The 22986-nt window shown below is 42.3% G+C and overlaps 2 protein-coding genes across 4 annotated transcripts; one reads left to right on the top strand and one right to left on the bottom strand.

The window, feature by feature from the left end:
- LOC129811679 (basal body-orientation factor 1-like) lies at window positions 1–10455 on the top strand. 2 transcript variants are annotated; one of them, XM_055863179.1, is made up of 11 exons: window positions 1–214; window positions 353–605; window positions 709–774; window positions 4576–4719; window positions 4826–4906; window positions 5111–5181; window positions 7337–7481; window positions 8100–8593; window positions 8702–8806; window positions 9622–9687; window positions 9766–10455. In XM_055863179.1, the coding sequence occupies exons 1-11, from the start codon at window positions 174–176 to the stop codon at window positions 9863–9865; spliced, it is 1566 nt and encodes a 521-aa protein (XP_055719154.1). In that variant the 5' UTR covers window positions 1–173; the 3' UTR covers window positions 9866–10455. The 2 variants fall into 2 exon arrangements, with proteins under 2 accessions (XP_055719154.1, XP_055719153.1); XM_055863178.1 differs by having other exon boundaries at window positions 2–214; window positions 9619–9687.
- On the bottom strand, window positions 10040–22501 carry aldh6a1 (aldehyde dehydrogenase 6 family, member A1). 2 transcript variants are annotated; one of them, XM_055863176.1, is made up of 12 exons: window positions 22363–22501; window positions 21635–21679; window positions 21420–21494; window positions 18590–18751; window positions 15788–15866; window positions 15233–15535; window positions 14906–15027; window positions 13970–14159; window positions 13295–13476; window positions 13004–13183; window positions 10983–11081; window positions 10040–10683 (listed from the first exon to the last, which is right to left on the bottom strand). In XM_055863176.1, the coding sequence occupies exons 1-12, from the start codon at window positions 22399–22401 to the stop codon at window positions 10579–10581; spliced, it is 1581 nt and encodes a 526-aa protein (XP_055719151.1). In that variant the 5' UTR covers window positions 22402–22501; the 3' UTR covers window positions 10040–10578. The 2 variants fall into 2 exon arrangements, with proteins under 2 accessions (XP_055719151.1, XP_055719152.1); XM_055863177.1 differs by having other exon boundaries at window positions 21635–21676.
- Window positions 22502–22986: the final 485 nt, after the last annotated feature.

Below are 22986 nucleotides of genomic sequence, written 5' to 3'. Positions count from 1 at the left end.
TGATTTTGACGTAGGCTGTGAGCATGTCCACACACAGCCAGTGCCATATGACAGCGTTTCTATGGTAACAAAGTTGTAAACACGATTTCCCCAGTGCCTTGAAGTGAAGCTAACCTAGCTAGCCTATACGTATCCCATTCCTTCTTAACAGTTAAATTGTAGTATTCGAAACAATGCCCAAGAAGAAAGGAAAAAATGTAAAGAAAAGTAAAGGGTAAGACAATTTTTTCTTTGCGTCGTTAACGCTTGAATTGGCTAACGTTAGCCATGTTAGCTACCTGTAGCTAGTTTTACGAACTGTTTGTGTAGCTATCTAATTTACTACAATTCTTTGTCCAAATTGTATGTCTAGAAAAGGAAAGAAAGAAGGCAGACATGAGTCAAAAACCGATAAAGAGTCTGACATTGAGAAGGCAAAGGCCAATGCTGCTCTTTGGGAAGCCAGGCTGGATGTCACTGAACACTCGCGCGTGGAGTACCGTGAAGCTACCCGCAGGTTGGCACGAGCCAACGAAGAGCTCACTAACCAGCAGTATCGTGCAGAGAAGGACACAGTTGACATAATTGCCTTCTTGAAGAGGAAAGATGCTGAGAAAGAAGAAAAGGTTAACTTTTATCCCCAGATATTTATAATATCCATGATTTATTTTCTTTTGGGGGTTTACTAACATTGTATCTTTTTATTATTATTATTATTTTTTTTTACAGATTACAAGGCTAGAGGGACAACTTAAAAGTAAAAAAAAACAAGCCCTTGAAGAAAATGAACAACTGGTAAGTATTTAGTCTTTGTGAAGGAGTCTTCCATCATTTCAAAGAACAGGGAGTGACTAGACAGTTTACAAAAACAGGTCAGAAATGGACCAGGAACATTAGCGTGTTTTACTAAACATGCTGACATCCCTGCCCAGCATTGTAGTCTATCTAAATCATATTCATTGTCCTGCAAGCCTCAAGGGTATACATTGTTTATCTGATGTCATGTACAGCATCTAAAAAATGTGCTGTGTTGTGTCTGAACAACAGTGTTGTTTTTAATCAGGCAGTCCCTATGCTAATTTATAGACAAAAGTAAACAAACTAAGAAACAAACCCCTACATTTCCAGCCATATAGTCTAAAATTATGGTATATGGTAATGCCATGCAGCTACAGAAAAAAACATAATTAAAATGTGCATGGTCTCGAACATACAAACTAGTTTTGATATACTGTAACTTAAGTTATCCATCCCTCATGTGTCATATGGATTGTTTGTGGTGGTGTGCAACTTTATTTACGTGTTAATTTTGACAGTTGATCTCTACAAACAAAAATACATCACATTGATTGGAGTAAAGATCATAAAAATATCTGTTGCAGTGGTTTAACAACAAGGAAATGTGCAGAAATGTGCCGCTCTGGCTAACAGCTGTTTTCCATCTCCATTTCTTACTTCACTGTGGTAAAAATAGGACCCAATAAGCTTTTGAGAAATAAAAGAATCTCGGTCTGGACCAACTAAAACAATCCCTATTTTGCATGGTACTGTCACATATGCCTATGTAGTACTAATTCTGGATATAAATATTGTTGTGGTTGAGCTAAAGACGTGATTTCAAGACATGCCCCTCAACTCCCTTTGCTCATTGTGAAGTGATAAAATGGTTCATCTTGAAAATTGACTTAGCTAATGGAAACCATTGCATTAAAAGCACTCAAAGAACGTGAGCGCAGTGGCTTTTGTCTCAAAGTAGTCTGACATGTGACTCTGAATGTTGGAAAAAGTCAGCCAACCAAACAACTACACTGAGTGTACAAGACATTAAGGACACCTGCAATTTCCATGACACAGACTGACCAGGTGATTCCAGGTGATATCTATGATCCCTTAATGATGTCACTTTTTAAATCCACTTCAATCAGTGTAGGTGAATGGGGGAGACAGCATAAAGAAGGAGTTTTAAGCCTTGAGACAATTGAAACATGGACTGTGTATGTGTGCCATTCGTAGGGTGATTTAAGTGCCTTTGAACGGGGGTTTGTAGGAGGTGCCAGGCGCAACAGTTTGTGTCGAGGACTGTAATGCTGCTGGGTTTTTCATGCTCATCAGTTTCCCATGTGTATCAAGAGTAGTCCACCACCCAAAAGACATCCAGACAACTTGTCACAACTGTGGGAAGGAAGCATTGGAGTCAACATGGACCAGCATCCACGTGGAATGCTTTCAACACCTTGTAGTCCATGCCCTGACGAATTGAGGCTGTTCTGAGGGCAAAAGGGGGGGTGCAACGTCAATATTAGGAAGGTGTTCTTAATGTTTTGTACATTCAGTGTATATCAACAAGAGTTTCACTGGATCAGTGCCATATTTTCATTGCAATTTAAACACTGCATTAGGCAAAGAAAAGAGAGATGCATCCATAAGCAAAACTTAAGCACAAATCTGGCCATTTGATGATGGAATGGGAGCTTTCTAAAGAAAGCTATTGATCATTTAATTTATCCCTGTCGTAATTGTATAGAATGGCATTTATAGAGATATCTAAAGAATATCAATTAGGCATAACATTATAATTAAATGGTTGGTAACCTATAATTGTGCCATTATATACATGATTGTGGGTGCATGTTTTGCTTGCCTTCAACAACGTGTGTACATAGCAGCAGTTACATAGCAGCACTTAAACTCTGATTTCAGCCTCTCTGACTGATCTGTTCCTGAAGTTGGGTTGGGTTGCAAAGGCCATACTTCATCTGAACTTTTTGATTTTCTTCCCAACTATTATAAGTGGTTGTTTTCCTCCTATTTCTGGAAGCTATGGTAATTGTTTTTTGAAAATCTGAATCGATTCTATTTCTGAACAAAAATGAAGTGGATACACACTTAGATGGTGTACATTCTCAAAATGTTCATTGTATAAGTAGCTAACAATATTGGTGTATACACTATTTACACCTGCTGTATAGAGTTACATTATTTTCTATGTCTCCAAAATCCAAGATATGTAACTACAGTTGAAATCGGAAGTTTACATACACTTGGGTTGGCGTCATTAAAACTGTTTTTTCAACCACTCCACTAATTTCTTGTTAACAAACTATAGTTTTGGCAAGTCAGTTAGGACATCTACTTTGTGCATGACACAAGTAATTTTTCCAACAATTGTTTACAGACAGATTATTTCACTTATAATTCACTGTATCACAATTCCAGTGGGTCAGAAGTTTACATACACTAAGTTGAATGTGCCTTTAAACAGCTTGGAAAATTTCTGAAAATGATGTCATGGCTTTAGAAACTTCTGATAGGCTAATTGACATAATTTGAGTCAATTGGAGGTGTACCTGTGGATGTATTTCAAGGCCTACCTTCAAACCCGGTGCCTCTTTGCTTGACATCACGGGAAAATCAAAAGAAATCAGCCAAGACCTCAGAAATAGAATTGTAGACCTCCACATATCTGGTTCATCCTTGGGAGCAATTTCCAAACGCCTGAAGGTACCACGTTCATCTGTACAAACAATAGTACGCAAGTATAAACACCATGGGACCACGCAGCCATCATACCGCTCAGGAAGGAGATGCATTTTGTCTCCTAGAGATGAACGTACTTTGGTGCGAAAAGTGCAAATCAATCCCAGAACAACAGTAAAGGACCTTGTGAAGATGCTGGAGGAAACAGGTACAAAGGTCTCTATATCCACAGTAAAACAAGTCTTATATCAACATAACCTGAAAGGCCGTTCAGCAAGGAAGAAGCCACTGCTCCAAAACTGCCATAAAAAAGGCAGACTATGGTTTGCAACTGCACATGGGGACAAAGATCGTACTTATTGGAGAAATGTCCTCTGGTCTGATGAAACAAAAATAGAACTGTTTGGCCATAATGACCGTCATTATGTTTGGAGGAAAGAGGCGGAGGCTTGCAAGCCAAAGAACACCATCCCAACCGTGAAGCACGGAGGTGACAGCATCATGTTGTGGGGGTGCTTTGCTGCAGGAGGGGCTGGTGCACTTCCCAAAATAGATGGCATCATGAGGTAGGAAAGTTTTGTGGATATATTGAAGCAACATCTCAAGACATCAGTCAGGAAGTTAAAGCTTGGTCGCAAACGGGTCATCCAAATGGACAATGACCCCAAGCATACTTCCAAAGTTGTGTCAAAATGACTTAAGGACGACAAAGTCAAGGTATTGGAGTGGCCATCACAAAGCCCTGACCTTAATCCTATAGAAAGTTTGTGGGCAGAACTGAAAAAGCGTGTGCGAGCAAGGAGGCCTACAAACCTGACTCAGTTACACCAGCTCTGTCATGGAGGAATGGGCCAAAATTCACCCAATTTATTGTGGGAAGGTTGTGGAAGGCTTCAAGAAACATTTGACCCAAGTTAAACAATTTAAAGGCAATCCTACCAAATACTAACTGCGTGTATGTAAACTTCTGACCCACTGGGAACTATTATTCTGACATTTCACATTCTTAAAATAAAGTGGTGATCCTAACTGACCTAAAACATGGAAGACTGAGTAACTGTATTTGGCCAAGGTGTATGGAAACTTCCGACTTCAACTGTATATGATTGGTTGTTGCAGGTTGCAGAATACACTCTTAAAATCAATGAGCTGGAGGAGAAGTTTGAGAAGAGATCCAATGAGTTCAGGATGATCCAGGGTGAACTGAAGACTATCAAGGAGTTTCGGAAAAAGAAAGCCCAGATGGAGCAGGAGCTCAATAGTGTGAGAACAACATGGACAGAAATCTTGCTTGACACCCTGAAGTACCACTCTTGATTGTGTAGGAGTTCACAGTTCTATCAATGATCATCAACTCTCTACTTTCTAGATTAAAGAAAGCATGTACATTGCAGACAGAGAGCACAAGGAGAGCCTAGCTAGAATGGAGCACAAATTCTTCAGTGAAAAGGTATGATGATAGCTCCAAATTGACACATTATTTTGTACATGCACTTACAGTTCCAAGGAGGTGTAAAATAAACTTGGGGAAAACTAGGATTGCGCTAATCAAAAAGTATTGGATTAAATGGGTAAAGATGTTCAGGTATCAAAGGCATAACTGATCAATAGAGAGGCGGGAGAGAAACAGTGAGTACTGTGTGTTCCCTTGCAGGTTCGCCTAGAGAAAGAGGCCGAGCAGAGGATCGCCCAGCTGGCTGAGAGGGCCCACAATGAAGCCATTGTGTGAGTGTCTCCGCTGACCAATTACATGCTAATTTTATTCTTCAAACTGCACCTTCAGGTCAAGGAAAAAAGAGGCAAAATACATAATTTGTGAGGAAAAACAAGATTATTATCTTGACCACACCAGTTTGTCTTCTTCAAGATAGTAGTGTATATCACCTAAGCCAATGATGACATCCCCAGCAGTTCCAGAATGCCTTGCAGGAAGGGTGTTCTGGTTTGAAACAAAGTGTGGGGAAGACCTCTGTGCTATATAAACTCAGCAAAAAAAGAAACGTCCCTTTTTCAGGATCCTGTCTTTCAATGATAATCATTGTAAAGGGTTTAAACACTGTTTCCCATGATTGTTCAAGGAACCATAAACAACTAATGAACATGCACCTGTGGAACGGTCGTTAAGACACTAACAGCTTATAGACGGTAGGCAGTTAAGGTCACAGTTATGAAAGCTTAGGACACTAAAGAAGCTTTTCTACTGACTCTGAAAAACACCAAAAGAAAGATGCCCAGGGTCCCTGCTCATCTGCGTGAACGTGCCTTAGGCATGCTGCAATGAGGCATGAGGACTGCAATAAATTGCAATGTCCGTACTGTGAGACGTCTAAGACAGTGCTACAGGGAGACAGGACGGACAGCTGATCGTCCTCACAGTGACACACCACGTGTAAAAACACCTGCACAGGATCGGTACATCCAAACATCACACATGTGGGACAGGTACAGGATGGCAACAACAACTGCCCGAGTTACACCAGGAACGCACAATCCCTCCATCAGTGCTCAGACTGTCTGCAATAGGCCAAGAGAGGCTGGACTGAGGGCTTGTAGGCCTGTTGTAAGGCAGGTCCTCACCAGATATCACCGGCAACAACGTTGCCTATGGGAACAAACCCACCGTCGCTGGACCAGATCAAAAAGTGCTCTTCACTGATGAGTCGCGGTTTTGTCTCACCAGGGGTGATGGTCGGATTTGCGTTTATCGTCGAAGGAATGAGCGTTACACCGAGGCCTGTACTCTGGAGCGGGACCGATTTGGAGGTGGAGGGCCTGTCATGGTCTGGGGAGGTGTGTCACAGCATCATCAGACTGAGCTTGTTGTCATTGCAGGCAATCTCAACGCTGTGCGTTACAGGGAAGACACCCTCCTCCCTCATGTGTAAACACTTCCTGCAGGCTCATCCTTACATGACCCTCCAGCATGACAATGCCACCAGCCATACTGCTCAATCTGTGCATGATTTCCTGCAAAACAGGAATGTTAGTGTTCTGCTATGGCCAGCGAAGAGCCCGGATCTCAATCCCATTGAGCACGTCTGGGACCTGTTGGATCGGAGGGTGAGGGCTAGGGCCATTCCCCCCAGAAATGTCCGGGAACTTGCAGGTGCCTTTGTGGAACAGTGGGTTAACATCTCACAGCAAGAACTGGCAAATCTGGTGCAGTCCACGAGGGGGAGATGCACTGCAGTACTTAATGCAGCTGGTGGCCACACCAGATACTGACTGTTACTTTTGATTTTGACCCCCCTTTGTTCAGGGACACATTATTCCATTTCTGTTAGTCACATGTCTGTGGAACTTGTTCAGTTTTTGTTCATACAAATATTTGCACATGTTAAGTATGCTGAAAATAAACGCAGTTGACAGTGAGAGGATGTTTCTTTTTTTGCTGAGTTTAGTTCTAAAGCCATATGAGGACAGACTAGGGATATACTTTGAATTATGTGTTCTTTTATGGTCTATAAACTCTCTTCAACATTGACACTGAATATGGCATTTATCATCGATTATGTTGCCAATTGTAGACCTAAATCCTTGGCCATGTATAAAGTTGAAATGCACGTAACCTTTGTTTTCAGACAGAGCTGACATTGACCCAGTTTGTCTCAATTTGGTGACTAAGAGAGAGTGACTCAAAGGAAAATTAAAACCAGATCCTTCCCAGCATTATAAGCTTGGAATTTAATGTCACTTATAATTTTCTCTAGTCTACTACATCACCAGACCGCTCCCTATCCCGCCACCAAACCCAATGCACTACCTTTATGTTGTCGAAGTTACTTTAGACTGACAGATAAAAGAGGTGGAAGTGCCAGTTATACCTCAGTTTGGCACCTAATATGAAAAACTGTGCATTCCTTGTTTCCTAAACTAACAGTCAGTTGGATGAAACGTCACGCTCAGTGTTCAAGGAGAACGTTCGTCTCAGCGAGGCGCTCAGCTGCCATATGAAGGAGGTAGATGACCTGAGGAAGATGACTGTGTCATTGGCTGAGGAAAACACCTCCCTGGCACTGCATAAGGTATACTGGTACCATGGCACGTCAGACAGAGCAGTGGGCATTTTCATGCACTGGCAGCGCCTGGACAAAACCAATAAATTGTATTTATTTATGTGGCAGATCTCCAATGGACATACAGTATTTTAGATGGTATTTCCCCTGTTTTATTTATTTTTGATGACCCCGTGTTTATTTTGCTTGCGGCCCCTCTTTCCCCTCACCTCCACAGTACGAGCCAGTATCTCGTGGTTGGTAGGTGTGGTGAGTTTCCACTGGCTTCTGGGTTCCAAGTCATTGGCTTCCCCCCTAAGCATTTTTTGCACTGTTTCTCTAAGGCAAATAAATACAGTATACCATAATCTAATCCCTGACTATATCGATAAAGCAAGGATACTATGAAGTCACCCCAGCTCAGTATTTCTTCCAATCATTCTTCCATTCGGCAATCATTCTTTCATTCTCAATCCTTCTTCCATTTGACAGTTAAGCCCCGCAAAACATGATCCATTTATCAACATGCCATTTAGTGTCTTTAATGAATTATGTTACTTTGGAGAATGCCTTATGTATATTTTCATTATAATCTCAACCCTATTTTAAGACTAACCCCTCAATCCTTCCTATATTTTCCACCCCTAGGAGACCAGTGAGCTGATGATGAAGGAGAATGTGTCCCAGGTAAGGGCCCAGAAGGAGGAGATAGCAGAGCTTAGGGGGAAGGTGGGGACCTTGGAGCAGGCCCTGGGGCTCATGGTGGGGGAGTTTGAGAGAGACAAGGAGGAGACGCAGAACCGAGCCCTGGTCAGCACCCAGGCCGGCCAGGTGGAGCTGGATAAGCTGCAGAAGGTGCTGGCCATGAGGGAGAAGGAGATGGGGCGAGTGAAGCGGCTGGCACGCAGCATCGTGGAGCAGCGCACAGAGCTGGAGTGCTTCTTTCAGGAGGCTTTAGGCCAGGTGAAGCAAGAGATCCAGGCCAGCCGTTTGCAGTACAGGCAGGAGGCCCTGGAGGCCTACCGCAGGAGGATGAGTGAGGCTCGGTCAGGCAAGCAGGAGTATCCCCGCATCCGCACCTTCCACAAAACCCCTCACAGCAGCAACAGTGTCTATACCGACCTGGAAGAGGCAGAGAAGTGGTAAGGCCTGCATGCGGTCTTTACCACCACTTACCGTACATTTCCCCATTGCTATGGTAGAAACTGTTCCTACTTGGAAATGTATTTTTCACTACACTTGTGTTTCAGGAATAATCTCCAGAGCAACAAGGTTGACATCTCTGAACTCACATGGGAGCAGAAGGAGAAAGTGCTTAGACTGCTGTTTGCCAAAATGAACGGACAGAAAGCAAGGTAACATCTAGCTACTACATTGTGTGGGTCCTGTGTTGTCTGCCACCAGACATGCTCATTGTTAGCTTCCCTATTATCTCATTTCTATTTATACTGTGTTCTGTTTAGAATGATACCATCAAATTGGAATCATTAAACATGAAAACGAAACCCCTAGCACAATAAAGTGTTGAGAACAAAACACAGTGACACCATAAGAAGCATGAGCTGTGCTGCAGTCTGGGAGAGGGCCTTTATTTGTGACTCCTTTTTAATGTCTTAAACAGCTCTTTTCTCAGCAAAAGAGGATACCATAAAACATCAGTTAGGTTTAAACCAATTTTCTTTTCCGTCCAGCGGCTTAAAAAGAATGAAGAAAGAGTCTGGGCACAATAGTAAAAATAGGGCCGGCCACAGAGTCGTGTGCTTGAAAACAAACATCTGGCCACGCAGATTTGCCTTCAGGCTCTTGGCCCCACTTCACGCGCACGAGGGGTTTATTTCGTTTTTGAACGCCTGTGGTCAGGGAACCGCCGGCAACATGATTTTCAAGTTGAGGGCAGGGGATCTGAATGTATAAGGGGGTATTGGAGGGCAGAGATGTACATTCATGGCAATGTCAACATTACCCTGGCATCTAGTCTTGCAAACATACATCATTTGGCAACGTAGGATGAATTTACAGCAACCCAGTAGAGTATGAATCATGACCTTATGTAACCCTTACAAGGCCTTTCTGCAGTCAACAGCTAGAGAGAACAGGTGCCACAGTATGGTAAAACATGCCTTTTTTAAATGTACAGCATTTCAATGCAACTCATCAACTTATTTAGCAGGAAACTGAGTCAACCTTTGGCGTTGTCTGCGTCCCCAGAGAGGAACCAGAACGACATTGATCCCGGGTAAGACAAAAATATTCCTGATTGTGATTTATCAGACCTTGTTGATTTTTTTTTGTTACATAATGACATGTCTTGCAGAATTACAGAGGAGCCGTCCCATGTGACCTTCATCACCCAGGCGCCTGTGTGCAACCTGCCCCCGAACCCCAGCACCCTGCCGGATATCCAGACCACATGACCTATCCCTGCAGTGTTAGTCGGTCTGAGAAATGTGCTGGTCCAAATGAAGTGTCTCCAGAATTATGTGGATGGTTATGTGAAAAATGTTTCTATGGTATTTTCTCATTGTCATGAATTGAACGCTTACTTGAACTTAGATAGACAGGGTACAAACAGGAGACAGAGACAGATGGACGATAAAGGGTTTGATTTAAACTGATGGCTTTTTATTCAAATGCAACCTGTTCATGTCTAAATTAAATACATGAATAACTGCACCACAGCAAGTGTGCATAAAACACATTTCAAATATTCAGATGCACTGAATGTATGATTAATAGTGGCATCACATTTGGCAGCTACACATTCATCAACATCATAATGCTGGTGAGGCAGTATATTTTGAACACAGATGTTGCATACAAAGAAAAGATATGCGAGTACTTTACACTGTTTTAACTGCTCCACAGTTATTTGCATTGTTTCCAAAATCGTAACATAGATACACAGACACATAATTAGTAGAAACGTTCATATAACAAAGGAACTGTCATTCAATGATGAAGCCAATATTTGAAAAAATAAATCACATCTTGGGTACAAATTCTACATTAAGGCTTGTAAAATGACTATGGGTAATTATCAACTCATGGCGACAGGACTGCACAGTATTTTTAACCTTTCGCTTCACAAAAGACATGGGGAAGTGGGAACGTTCTTTCTCCAGACCCTTTAGCGTCCCATGGTTGGCATGGAAACTGCAGGAGTTTTCACGGTTGAGTCTTCGGCCTTCCATTGTGAAGTAACAGTTTTGATCTGTGTGTAAAACTGGATGCCCTTTAGAAAGCAGAGAAGACATCTATAATAGGATGCTCTGTAACTATGGCATCATGACCATATTACATAACATGAAATTAAGCTGAAAATCTGGACTCAAGACAATTGGCTTTGATCAGCCATCACTAGTTAAGAGGACTGAGTGTTTTACATCGTCAGTCAGCCACATAAACTCACTGTGTAGAGGTCCCAACCTTCATGTGGACTTTACCCAGAAGTACAACCCCTTATTAGGACCAGTCATACTAACTACTGTATGTCTTCAAACACCTTGTTACCTTATGTCAACTGATACTCACTTGTTTGCCGTAGAAGTTGGTGTCTCCTCTGAAGGAGCCTCGGGAGCCAGTGAAGGAGAACATGGGCAGAGGAACAGGGATGGGAACGTTCACCCCAATCTACAAAACACAAACTTCCATTACCGCATTGGAAACAAATACCCCTTCAGAGCAACTGAATGAGTAACTCTGGGAGAAGAAGGTGTACTAAATGCTAGTTCGAAGAACAAACAATGCATGAAAAATGAGTCACAACAAACCGAAAACCATTGCTTGTGTTCACAGTGTTGAAAGCATTGCATGCAAGAGGGACAGAAGAACTAAACAAAACATTTTGTTTTTGAGGCCACTTTTGTTTGTTTTTAAGTCCAGTGGAAACTCATAGTTGGTTGAGAATGTTTGAAAATGCAGGAGTAATTTTGGACACGGGAGTCAAGCCTTTTGGCTGAGGGATGGAAAAAACAGCAAACACAGGGCATAGCGGAGGCACGCAGACAAGGTAAAGTATTCACACCCTCTTGACTTTATCCACATTTTGTTGTGTTACAGCCTCCTTAAAATGGAATAAACTGAGATATGTGTCACTGGCCTACACACAATACCCCATAATGTCAAAGAGGAAAGAAACCACTCAGGGATTTCACCATGAGTCCAATGGTGACTTTAAAACAGTTACAGAGTTTAATGGCTGTGATAGGAGAAAACTGAGGATGGATCAACAACAAAGTAGTTACTTCACAATACAATCCTAAATGACAGAGTGAAAAGAACAGAATAAAATAAAAATATACAGAATAAAAATATTTCAAAACATGCTGTTTACAATGAGCCACTAGAGTAATACTGCAAAAAATGTGGCAAAGAAATTTACTTTATAGATTGTCATTGTAAATAAGAATTTGCCTAGTTAAAAAAAGGTTAAATAAAAAATAAAATAAATGTATGTCCTGAATACGAAACATTATGTTAGGGGCAAATCCAACACGTAGCTGAGTACCACTCTTCTTATTTTCAAGCATGGTGGTGGCTGCATCATGTTATGGGTATCCTTGTCATCGGCAAGGACTAGGGAGTTTTTTTTAGGACACAAATACATGGAACAGAGCATAGCACAGGCAAAAACCTAGAGGAAGATCTGGTTCAGTCTGCTTTCCAACAGACACTGGGAGACAAATGCACCTTTCAGCAGGACAATAACCTAAAACACAAGGTCAAATACACACTGGAGTTGCCTACTAAGATGACATTGAATGTTCCGGAGTGGCCTAGTTACAGTTTTGACCTAAATTGGCTTGAAAATCTATGGCAAGACTTGAAAATGGCTGTCTATCAATGATCAACAACCAACTTGACAGAGCTTGAATCATTTTTAAATAATGTGCAAAGATTGTGCAATCCAGATGTGCAAAGCTCTTAGAGACTTACCCAGAATTGCTGCCAAAGGTGATTCTAACAAGTATTGACTCGGGGGTGTAAATACTTATGTAAATGAGATATTTCTGTATTTAATTTAATACATTTGCAAACATTTCTAAAAACATGTTTTCACATTGTCATTATGGGGTATTGTTTGTTAACAGGTGAATTTTAAAAACATTTTGAATTCAGGCTGTCACAACAAAATGTGGAATAAGTCAATGGGTATGAAAACTTTCTGAAGGCACTGTATTTAAGCTTTAAAACATTTAACAGATCCAAAGGAATCCCTTTTGCATTTAATTTAAGATTCCCCCTACTGTAATCCTACTAGGAAAATGTATTTCTATGTCCCCCTGTTTTGATAAAAAAGGCACATATTTGCTATTTGCTATTTAAAGTCCACACGGGGCGGGGTGGTGAAGGGAAGAGGGGGGCAGAAGTGTTCGGTTTAGAGCAGAAGCAAATAAGGCTATACTTGCCATGGAAAATAATGGTTGTTGAGTGCATGTTTTAGAATAGAGGTGCAATGTCCTCCTTGTTTAAGGTATAGACATGGTAGAGGGTATGAATGCCTCCATTCTCCCAGGAAATAGGGACACACACATTGGTCCACAGACACTCACCTGGCCTACATCCACCTTGTGAGTGTATTTGCGTGCTGTGGCTCCGTTGGTGGTGAAGATAGCTGTGCCGTTGCCATAAGGGTTATTGTTAACAAGGCTGATGGCGTCATCCAAGGATTCAGCCTCCAGTACAACCAGAACAGGCCCAAAGATCTCCTCAGTATAGCACTTCATCTGGGGCTAGGAGACAAAAAGGAAATTACATAATTTCAGGATATGGTCAGAAAATAAGATCAGCATACTTTTGGGCAGTACAACTAGAAGATTTGTCACCTGCATGAACACACTTACTGTGACATTACCAATGATGGTGGGCCCCACAAAGTTTCCATTCTCATAGCCCAGGACTTTGACGTTCCTGCCGTCGAGCAGCAGCTGAGCTCCCTCGTCCACCCCACTCTGAATCAGGCTGTTGACCCTTTCCTTGGCCTGAGGGGAGATCAGGGGCCCCACGTCCACACCTGCCTGGTCCCCTGAGAGGGTTCCCGAAAAACAACCTGCATTGAGAATTCTCCCACACAGCCACACACACAAACACACATGTACACACAAATACCCCTTCACCCGCAGACACAGACAACTCAAAAGCCCAGCAATGGCGAGGGGCCCCCAAAGGCATTCCCTCTAAAATGGCTGTTTAGGTGTTTCCTGTGCAGCCACACAAATTAGAGTGTTTATGACTGCAAATAAGGGGAATCATTCATTCTTCTCCTCCCCATCAACTTCCCTTCTCAAAGACTTGATGCTGTGAGCTACTCTTAAGCTTTGGCCGTAAATGTTGCCGCAAATTTGCAGCATGAGTGACTCAACAAGACCTCTCTCCCAGTTCAGCCCCATCTGAAGTTATGGTACAGCAAGAGGCGAGAAGTGTGGCTAGGGCTCGTGGGTGGCCTCAAGAGAGTGAGCAGAGGGCTCCTTAGGAATGGATAGGGCGGGAGGTGCGGGCGGGGTGAGAGGTTGAGATACCTGCATTAACTCGCAGAGCTTTTGCACGTTCCACCAGTTCAGGCAGCCAGCTGCGGGCCTCGCCCACCAGGATGGCCGTGGAGAGGGCCATGCAGCGCTGCCCTGCTGCCCCGAAAGCTGCACCCACCAGCTGGTTCAGAGTGGTCTCCTTATTTGCATCAGGCATCACCACACCATGGTTCTTTGCTCCCTACAGCAGAGCATAAGGGTGGGAATCGTTTAGCCTTCTGTCCCTTGATCCGAATACCCATGATCTGAATACCAGGGAAAAGTGATCCAATTCACATTACGTCTCAATCAAACCGACAATTTCATTGCGTTTTGGTACACCAAAGTACATTCATTTCCAATGGAACGCTGCATTGCAGAGGCAGTTGCAGTGAGTTCTGTGTGGTGCATACGTTGGATATATCCAACGTATGCATAAAATTGTATGCATAGACTTGACAGAAATAGTAGCAAAAGGTGAAAAAAAAATTGTTGCCCACATATCCAGTTAAAATGATTACATAATGGAAAAAGTTTGACTGCAAAATGTATTACGCAGCATTGATGCAACGACGCTGTCGGTCTGGTCGAGGCTTTACACCATGCCTTCAATGTGGTTGCATGCAAATTAGATCAGAGATGGTCTCGAAAGTTCATCCTCTTAAAGAACTTTAGTGAACAAACAATAAAAGTACAATATTTTAAGTGCTTTATATTACGTCAATGCACTTAATTTGTAGATCATTATTGTGGGTATGTGTCAAATAAGATAAATTACAAATTTCCACTCGATATTTTCCACAAAGTGTCTGGGCTCTGGATCTGAATCCCTGTTTCATTTGTACAGCTAATCAGCCAAGGTAGAAAAGAGAAACAAAGAGGATAACGTTCAACAATAGTTTTTAAGCCAACACTGCCACCCTCTGTTCATTAATGGCACAAACTCACCATGTTGGACTGTACTCTCTTGCCATTTTTAGATCCCCTCTCATAGATGTACTCTCCGGCTTGGTTAGAGCCCACAAAGCTGATAGCCTTGATGGCCGGATGATCACAGATGAAGTTGACAGCTGGGAAAGAGCGGGGCAGGGATTCATTTTGCATAGAGCACTGACAGGCCAGCAATAATCTCTCCATTATCTCATCACACTGTAAATGAATGTGAATCATAGCATAGAGACACAATGATAATTCAATGATTCACATCACAGCACCAATGTCTCCAGATATAGCTTAGAGATCAGCAGGTGATGGGACATTTAGCTTTTATCTTACCGTCGTGCTGGCCATGGATGATGTTCAGGGTCCCGTCTGGCATCCCAGCATCCTGCAGCATCTTGGCCAACAGCATGGTGCAGGCTGGCACCCGCTCTGAGGGCTTCAGCAGGTAGGTGTTGCCACACACCATGCCCATGGGGAACATCCACAGAGGGATCATGGCGGGGAAGTTGAAGGGGGCGATGCCGGCACACACCCCGATGGGCAGGCGGTAGGTGTAGATGTCCATGTCTTTTGTGATGGAGGGCAGAGTCTCCCCCAGCATCAGGGAGGTGATGCTGCATGTGTGCTCCACCACCTCTGGAGAGGAGACAGTAGGTGTCATTCAAGTACAGAGAACACTGGGTCATTCACAGAATGTGTGTGACTATCCCTCATATGGAGACTGAGTCACATAAGTGACAGACCAAAGAGCTCTTTATACTAGTGACCTAGACACTAAAATAATGCTCTGATTAACCATTTCCTTGGCTGCAACAAGTATTAACAGAGGCTAATAAAACATCTCTCTAAATATTGCCCTTTGGAAAAGCCAGTGCACGTGAGACTTACGCAATCCTCTGAACACATCCCCCTCTGCATCTGCCAGGGTCTTGCCCTGCTCCAGAGTAATGCTCCTGGCAAGCTCTTTCTGGAACACAAGACACACACACAATGAGCCAACACACACTTCAAATCAGTTTAATTTAAAATGAGTAACTCAAACTAAGCAACAGCTGCTGTAAACAAATAGTATTTTGTATTTATTTGCATTTGTATTTATTATGGATCCCCATCCCCTACTCTTCCTGGGGTCTGGCAAAATTAAGGCAGTTATACAATTTTAAAAACATTACAATACATTCATAACAGATTTCACAATACACTAAGTGTGTGGCCTCAGTCCCCTACTCCACTACCACATATCAACAACACAAAATCCATGTGAATGTATAGTGCGTATGTTATCGTGTGTGTGTACGCATGTGTCTGCGCCTATGTTTGTGTTGCTTAACAGTCCTCACTGTTAAATAAAGTGTAGTTTTATCTGTTATTTAAATCTGACAGACTTTTCCCATAGTCTGTTCTGGACTTAAGGACTGTGAAGAGATCTCTGGTGGCATGTCTTGTGGGGTATGCATGGGTGTCTGAGCTGTGTGCTAGTCATTTAAAACAGACAGCTCTGCTTTCAACATGTCACAAATACAAGTAGTGATGAAGTCAATCTCTCCTCCACTTTGAGCCAGGAGAGATTGACATGCATATTATTAATGTTTGCCCTCTGTGTACATCCATGCTGCCTTGTTCTGTGCCAATTGCAATTTTGTGGGACTACTGTTCTACTGTTCTGGACTACTGTTCACAACTGAACAGTAGTCCAGTTGTGCCAAAACTAGAGTCTGTAGGACCTGCCTTGTTGATAGTGTTGTTAAGAAGGCAGATGGACGGACTTCTCCCAATCTTAACTACTTTTTTTGTTGTTCTTTTCACCCCTTTTTCCCCCCAATTGGTAGTTACAGTCTTGTCCCATAGCTGTAACTCCCGTACGGACCCGGGAGAGGACTTGCATCCTCCGAAACACGATCCTGCCAATCCGCACTGCTTGACACACTACTTAACCCGGAAGCCAGCCACACCAATGTTTTAGAGAAAACACTGTACAGCTGGCAACCGAAGTCAGCGTGCATGCGCCCGGCCGTCACAAGGAGTCAATGGAGCGCGATGGGACAAGGACATCCAAGCCGGCCAAACCTTCCCCGAACGATGCTGGGCCAATTGTGTGCCGCCTCATGGGTCTCCCGGTCGCGGCAAGCTGTGACACAGCCCGTGATCGAACCCAGATCTGTACTGACGCCTCTAGCACTGCGATGCAGTGCCTTAGACCGCTGCGCCACTCGGGAGGCCCCGTATCAATATGTTTTGCCTATGACTGTTTACAATCCAGGGTTAATCCTAGCAGTTTAGTCACCTGAACTTGCTCAATTTCCACATTATTTATTACAAGATTTAGTTGATGTTTAGGGTTTAGTGAATGATTTGCTCAATTTCCACATTATTTATTACATGATTTAGTTAAGGTTTAGGGTTTAGTGAATGATTTGTCCCAAATATAATGCTTTTAGTTTTTTAAATATTTAGTACTAACTTATTCCTTGCCACCCATTCTGAAACTAACTGCAGCTCTTTGTTAAGTGTTTCAGTCATTTCAGTCGCTGTAGTAGATTATGTGTATAGTGTTGAGTCATCCTTATATACACTGCTCCAAAAAATAAAGGGAACACTTAAACAACACAATGTAACTCCAAGTCAATCACACTTCTATGAAATCAAACTGTCCACTTAGGAAGCAACACTGATTGACAATAAATTTTCACATGCTGTTGTGCAAATGGAATTGACAAAAGGTGGAAATTATAGGCAATTAGCAAGACACCCCCAAAAAAGGAGTGATTCTGCAGGTGGTGACCACAGACCACTTCTCAGTTCCTATGCTTCCTGGCTGATGTTTTGGTCACTTTTGAATGCTGGCGGTGCTCTCACTCTAGTGGAAGCATGAGACGGAGTCTACAACCCACACAAGTGGCTCAGGTAGTGCAGTTCATCCAGGATGGCACATCAATGCGAGCTGTGGCAAAAAGGTTTGCTGTGTCTGTCAGCGTAGTGTCCAGAGCATGGAGGCGCTACAAGGAGACAGGCCAGTACATCAGGAGACGTGGAGGAGGCCGTAGGAGGGCAACAACCCAGCAGCAGGACCGCTACCTCCGCCTTTGTGCAAGGAGGTGCACTGCCAGAGCCCTGCAAAATGACCTCCAGCAGGTCATCGGTTGTGCAGCCAGACTTATTTGCCATTCCTTTTGCCTCATCTCTCTCAACCATGCAATTTTGTAATTCCTCATCAATCCATGGGGATTTAAGTTTTTACTGTCATTTTCTTAATGGGTGCATGCTTCATGCTTATTAGTAACTGGGATAAGCAATTTCATAAATGTATCACGTTCAACGTCTGTTTGCTCCTCATTACACACCACAGACCAACAAATATTCTTTACAACATAGAAATAGTATGGAGGCATTGTGGTGTTTCTTCTTTCTTATCACCTAAGGAACTAGTATCTATCATGCCTAAAAGTGTGCCATTGAGAGTAGGGTTCATATTAATCAAATCCATGCTGAATTTGTATGGTACAAAATATTAAAATTATATGGCATACAGAGGCGGTCTTTGAACCCCAAAACATGACAGAAGAACAATGTGCAACCAAAAGTGCATGACGTTAAACGTGCAACGGAGAATTATGAGATTTGACCTTTGCTTCTAGCGGTTTTGTACCATACAGTATGTACAACAAGTTCTTGTCCCTGCTACAGACTTACAATGTTGTCCTTGATAAGCTGCTGATAGCGCAGAAAGATCTGTTGGCGTGCCAAGATGGAGGTTTCAGACCAGGAGTGGTAGGACTGTGAGCAGGAGTCCACAGCAGCCAGCATCTCTTCCTGTGTAGCCTTGGGGACGTGTGCTATCACCTCGTTGGTGGCCTGTAACAGTCAGAGGGAAGAACACATTAGTGGGTGAACTGTAACCTGATTATAAAAAAAACATATTTGATTGGTATGAAGTGTGCTCAGCTTGAGCAGATAACTTCAACACATTATGATCTGACACACACTGACAAAACCATCAGATCGGGCCATTTCATCAAAAATATTGCAATTTCTTTGACTCTTGAGTGAGAATTAATCTCATTCTAAATCCCGATGATATGAGTAAACGGAAAGCAAAGGAAGGCCGAAGGAGCAGTGCCAGCTAACTGACCTTTGAACTTTAATGCAAAAGCATTCTTGAGAATTATAACAACTTGAGATGGATCTCAAGAAAACAGCACACCAATTTATTGCACACCTACAGTACCAGTCAAAACTTGACACAACTACTCATTCAAGGTTTTTTCTTTATTTTTACTATTTTCTACATTGTAGAATAACACATACGGAATCATGTTGTAATCAAGAAAGTGTTAAATCATGTAGTAATCAAGATTTTCTTTTATTTGAGACTTCAAAGTAGCCACCCTTTGCCTTGGTGACAGCTTTGCACACTCTTGGCATTCTCTCAACCAGCTTCATGAGGTAGTCGCCTGGAATGCATTTCAATTAACAGGTGTGCCTTGTTAAAAGTTCATTTGAGTAATTTCTTTCCTTCTTAATGCGTTTTAGCCAATCAGTTGTGTTGTGACAGGGTAGGGTTGGTATACAGAAGATAGCCCTATTTGGTAAAAGAACAAGTCCACATTATGGCAAGTACAGCTCAAATGAGCAAAGAGAAATGACAGTCCATCATTACTTTAAGACATGAAGGTCAGTCAATCCGGACAATTTCAAGAACTTTTAAAGTTTATTCAAGTGCAGTTGCAAAAACCATCAAGGCGCTATGATGAAACTGGCTCTCAGTACAGGAAAGGAAGACCCAAAGTTACCTCTGCTGCAGCGGATAAGTTCATTAGAGTTAACTGCACCTCAGAAATTGCAGCCCAAATAAATAATTCAGAGTTGAAGTAACAGACACATCTCAACATCAACTATTAAGAGACTGCATGAATCAGGCATTCATGGTTGAATTGCTGCAAAGAAACAACTACTAAAGGACACCAATAATAAGAAGAGACTTGCTTGGGCCAAGAAACACGAGCAATGGACATTAGACCGGTGGAAATTTGTCCTTTGGTCTGATGAGTTCAAATGTGAGATTTTTGGTTCCAACCGCTGTGTCTTTGTGAGATGCAGAGTAGGTGAATGGATGATCTCCGCGTGTGTGGTTCCCACCATGAAGCATGGAGGAGGAGGTGTGATGGTGTGGGGGTGCTTTGCTGGTGACACTGTCTGTGATTGATGTAGAATTCAAGGCACATGTCATGTTCCTGACCTTATTTGCCTTTGTTTTACTTTGTTTAGTTGGTCAGGACGTGAGCTGGGTGGGTAGTCTATGTTATGTGTTTCTATGTTGGGTTGAATGTGTTGCCTGATATGGTTCTCAATTAGAGGCAGGTGTTTGACGTTTCCTCTGATTGAGAACCATATTAAGGTAGGCTGTTCTCACTGTTTGTTGGTGGGTGATTGTTCCTGTGTCTGTGTCTGTTGCTCCACACGGGACTGTTTCGTTTGTTCGTTCGTTTGGCTGGTCTTTCCTGTTCGTGCGTTCTTCGTGTCTATATGTAAGTGCTCAAGTTCAGGTCTGTCTACGTCGTTTGTTGTTTTGTAGTTTGTATAAGAGTTTTCGTGTTTCGTCTTGTTTAAATAAATATTCCATTATGTCTGCATACAACGCTGCGTTTTGGGCCGACCCTTACTCCTCCTCCTCATCCGAGGAGGAGGCATTAGACAGCCGTTACAGCACACTTAACCAGCATGGCTCCCACAGCATTCTGCAGCGATACGCCATCCCATCTGGTTTGCGCTTAGTGGGACTATCATTTGTTTTTTCAATAGGACAATGACCAAACACACCTCCAGGCTGTGTAAGGGCTATCTGACCAAGAAGGAGAGTGATGGAGTGCTGCATTAGATTACCTGGCCTCCACAATCACCCGACCTCAACCCAATTGAGATGGTTTGGGATGAGTTGGACTGCAGAGTGAAGGAAAAGCAGCCAACAAGTGTTCAGCATGTGGGAACTTCTTCAAGACTGTTGGAAAAGCATTCCTCATGAAGCTGGTTGAGAGAATGCCAAGAGTGTGCAAAGCTGTCATCAAGGCAAAGGGTGGCTACTATATTTTGATTTGTTTAACACTTTTTTGGTTACTACATGATTCCATATGTGTTATTTAATAGTTTTGATGTCTTCACTATTATTCTACAATGTAGATATAGTAAAATAGTAAAAATTAAGAAAAACCCTTGAAGGTGTGTCCAAACTTTTGACTGGTACTGTATATGTATACTCATAAAAGTCTAGCTCTTTTTCTTTTACATAATAGTAATGGACCTATAACCTTGGCATTGCTGAAAACTTGGGACAATTTTGTGCAGAAACTGGATAAACTGGTCAAAACTCAGGTAACTGATTAACCAGCTAAGTAGACCTTAATTTAGAAGTGCATGCCCATCCAAGGTGTTGTTGGTGCATTATTCTATGCATCAACTAATAAAATGCGATGGGTAATAGAATTTAGCAGACTATATTTGAGCTCTTTAATGCCTAGTTACTTACCGGATTGTGAATATCTAACCATTCTGAAGTCTTGGATTCAACGAACTTCCCATTAATAAATAACTTTGTGGTGGGCTGCGGGGAGACATTTTTAACATGTTCAATTTCTATCAGAAATACAGATCTGTATGACAGTTAATCCTCTAGTGGTAAACTGTTTGTAGTCATATACAACCACCATAATTAAACTCTATTATTAAACTGTTATTACTAACCACTGAGGAGGAGTAACACATGTTCCTGACCCGAAGAGGTACCTGCTGAGAGGAAGCAAGTGGTTAGCTGTAAAGAATCATTAATCCATGAGTTCATGCATTTATTATGAATAGTATCATATCAAATGTCAGTTATATAGCATTAGAAGGTAAGGCCTACTACCAGGCCTTCTGTTAGGACGGAAGATTAATTTACAACTATGGCAATCCCAAATATCATTGAAGTGCAACTGGGCCGTGAAGGTGTACCTGGGGATCAATTTTACAGTGATTGTAGGAGGGATTACTAAAAGCCAAAAATGTATCAATTAAACAATGTAGCTGGAGAGCACACATGGGAGTCATAGAGCTGCACAAAGCTTGACAGGCAGCTGCATATGATAAGCACATACAAAGAGCAGGAGTCTAAGGAGGAATGGTTCCTTAAATTTAGTGACCCGGAGAATAGTTGAGAACAAGACAAGAGCCAAGCCATATGGCATCTATCACTTTGTAAACAATGTGAAACATTTTGAACACAGGAGGTTGGTGGCACTTTAATTGGGTAGGTCGGGGTTGTGGTAATGGCTGGAACAGAATCGGTGGAATAGTATCAAATACACCAAACACATGGTTTCCATTCTTGACATTATTATGAGCTGTTCTCCCCTCAACAGCCTCCTGTGCTTTCGAAAGCTGTTAGTGTCTTCATTAACTCTTGGGTAAAGCATTATAACATGAGTTCTTACCCCTTTCTTCAACAGTGATCTCATTACAGTCGTTGCCATGATGAAAATGTGTTTATTGTTTGATTTATCCCAAAAGAATGTCCCAAACCCCCTTGCATGACCGTGGCCAGGAGACGCACTTTAAACTTACTCTCTCACCTACATGGATTTCAAATAAGGAAGGGTCTAGAAATATCTGGTCACTTATTGGCTTAGAATAAGACCGCTCACAAAAATATACATCTTATTGGCTGAAACTACAACGGTATTAGCCAATCTCTATGTACAATTAAAGATAAACCGCCTTTATTAGAAAAAACGATCTCAAAGCAAGTATTTCATTGGATACAACGCGGATCAGTCTTTTTGACAACTCAACTGGTTCATTTACGTAATGTCTGTCAGAGTTTATCACCAAATGTTATAATATAGCTACATTTATGAAACACGGTGGAATTTATAATACGCGTGATACAGGAAACGGTTGCCAGTTTGTATCATTGCGCATAGGCAAAATCGCATAACTGCCAGCCGTGATCGAAGAATCAGAGTAGATTCTGTGACATGTCATTGTCAAAGTAGTTCATTTGCACAACATTAATAGTTTATTGTCTCTAGCCTACTTATAACCTGCAATGCGGCTCT

Source organism: Salvelinus fontinalis, chromosome 15 (assembly GCF_029448725.1).
Source record: "Salvelinus fontinalis isolate EN_2023a chromosome 15, ASM2944872v1, whole genome shotgun sequence".
Taxonomy (NCBI): domain Eukaryota; kingdom Metazoa; phylum Chordata; class Actinopteri; order Salmoniformes; family Salmonidae; genus Salvelinus; species Salvelinus fontinalis.
This window is presented reverse-complemented; position numbering and strand designations above follow the sequence as displayed.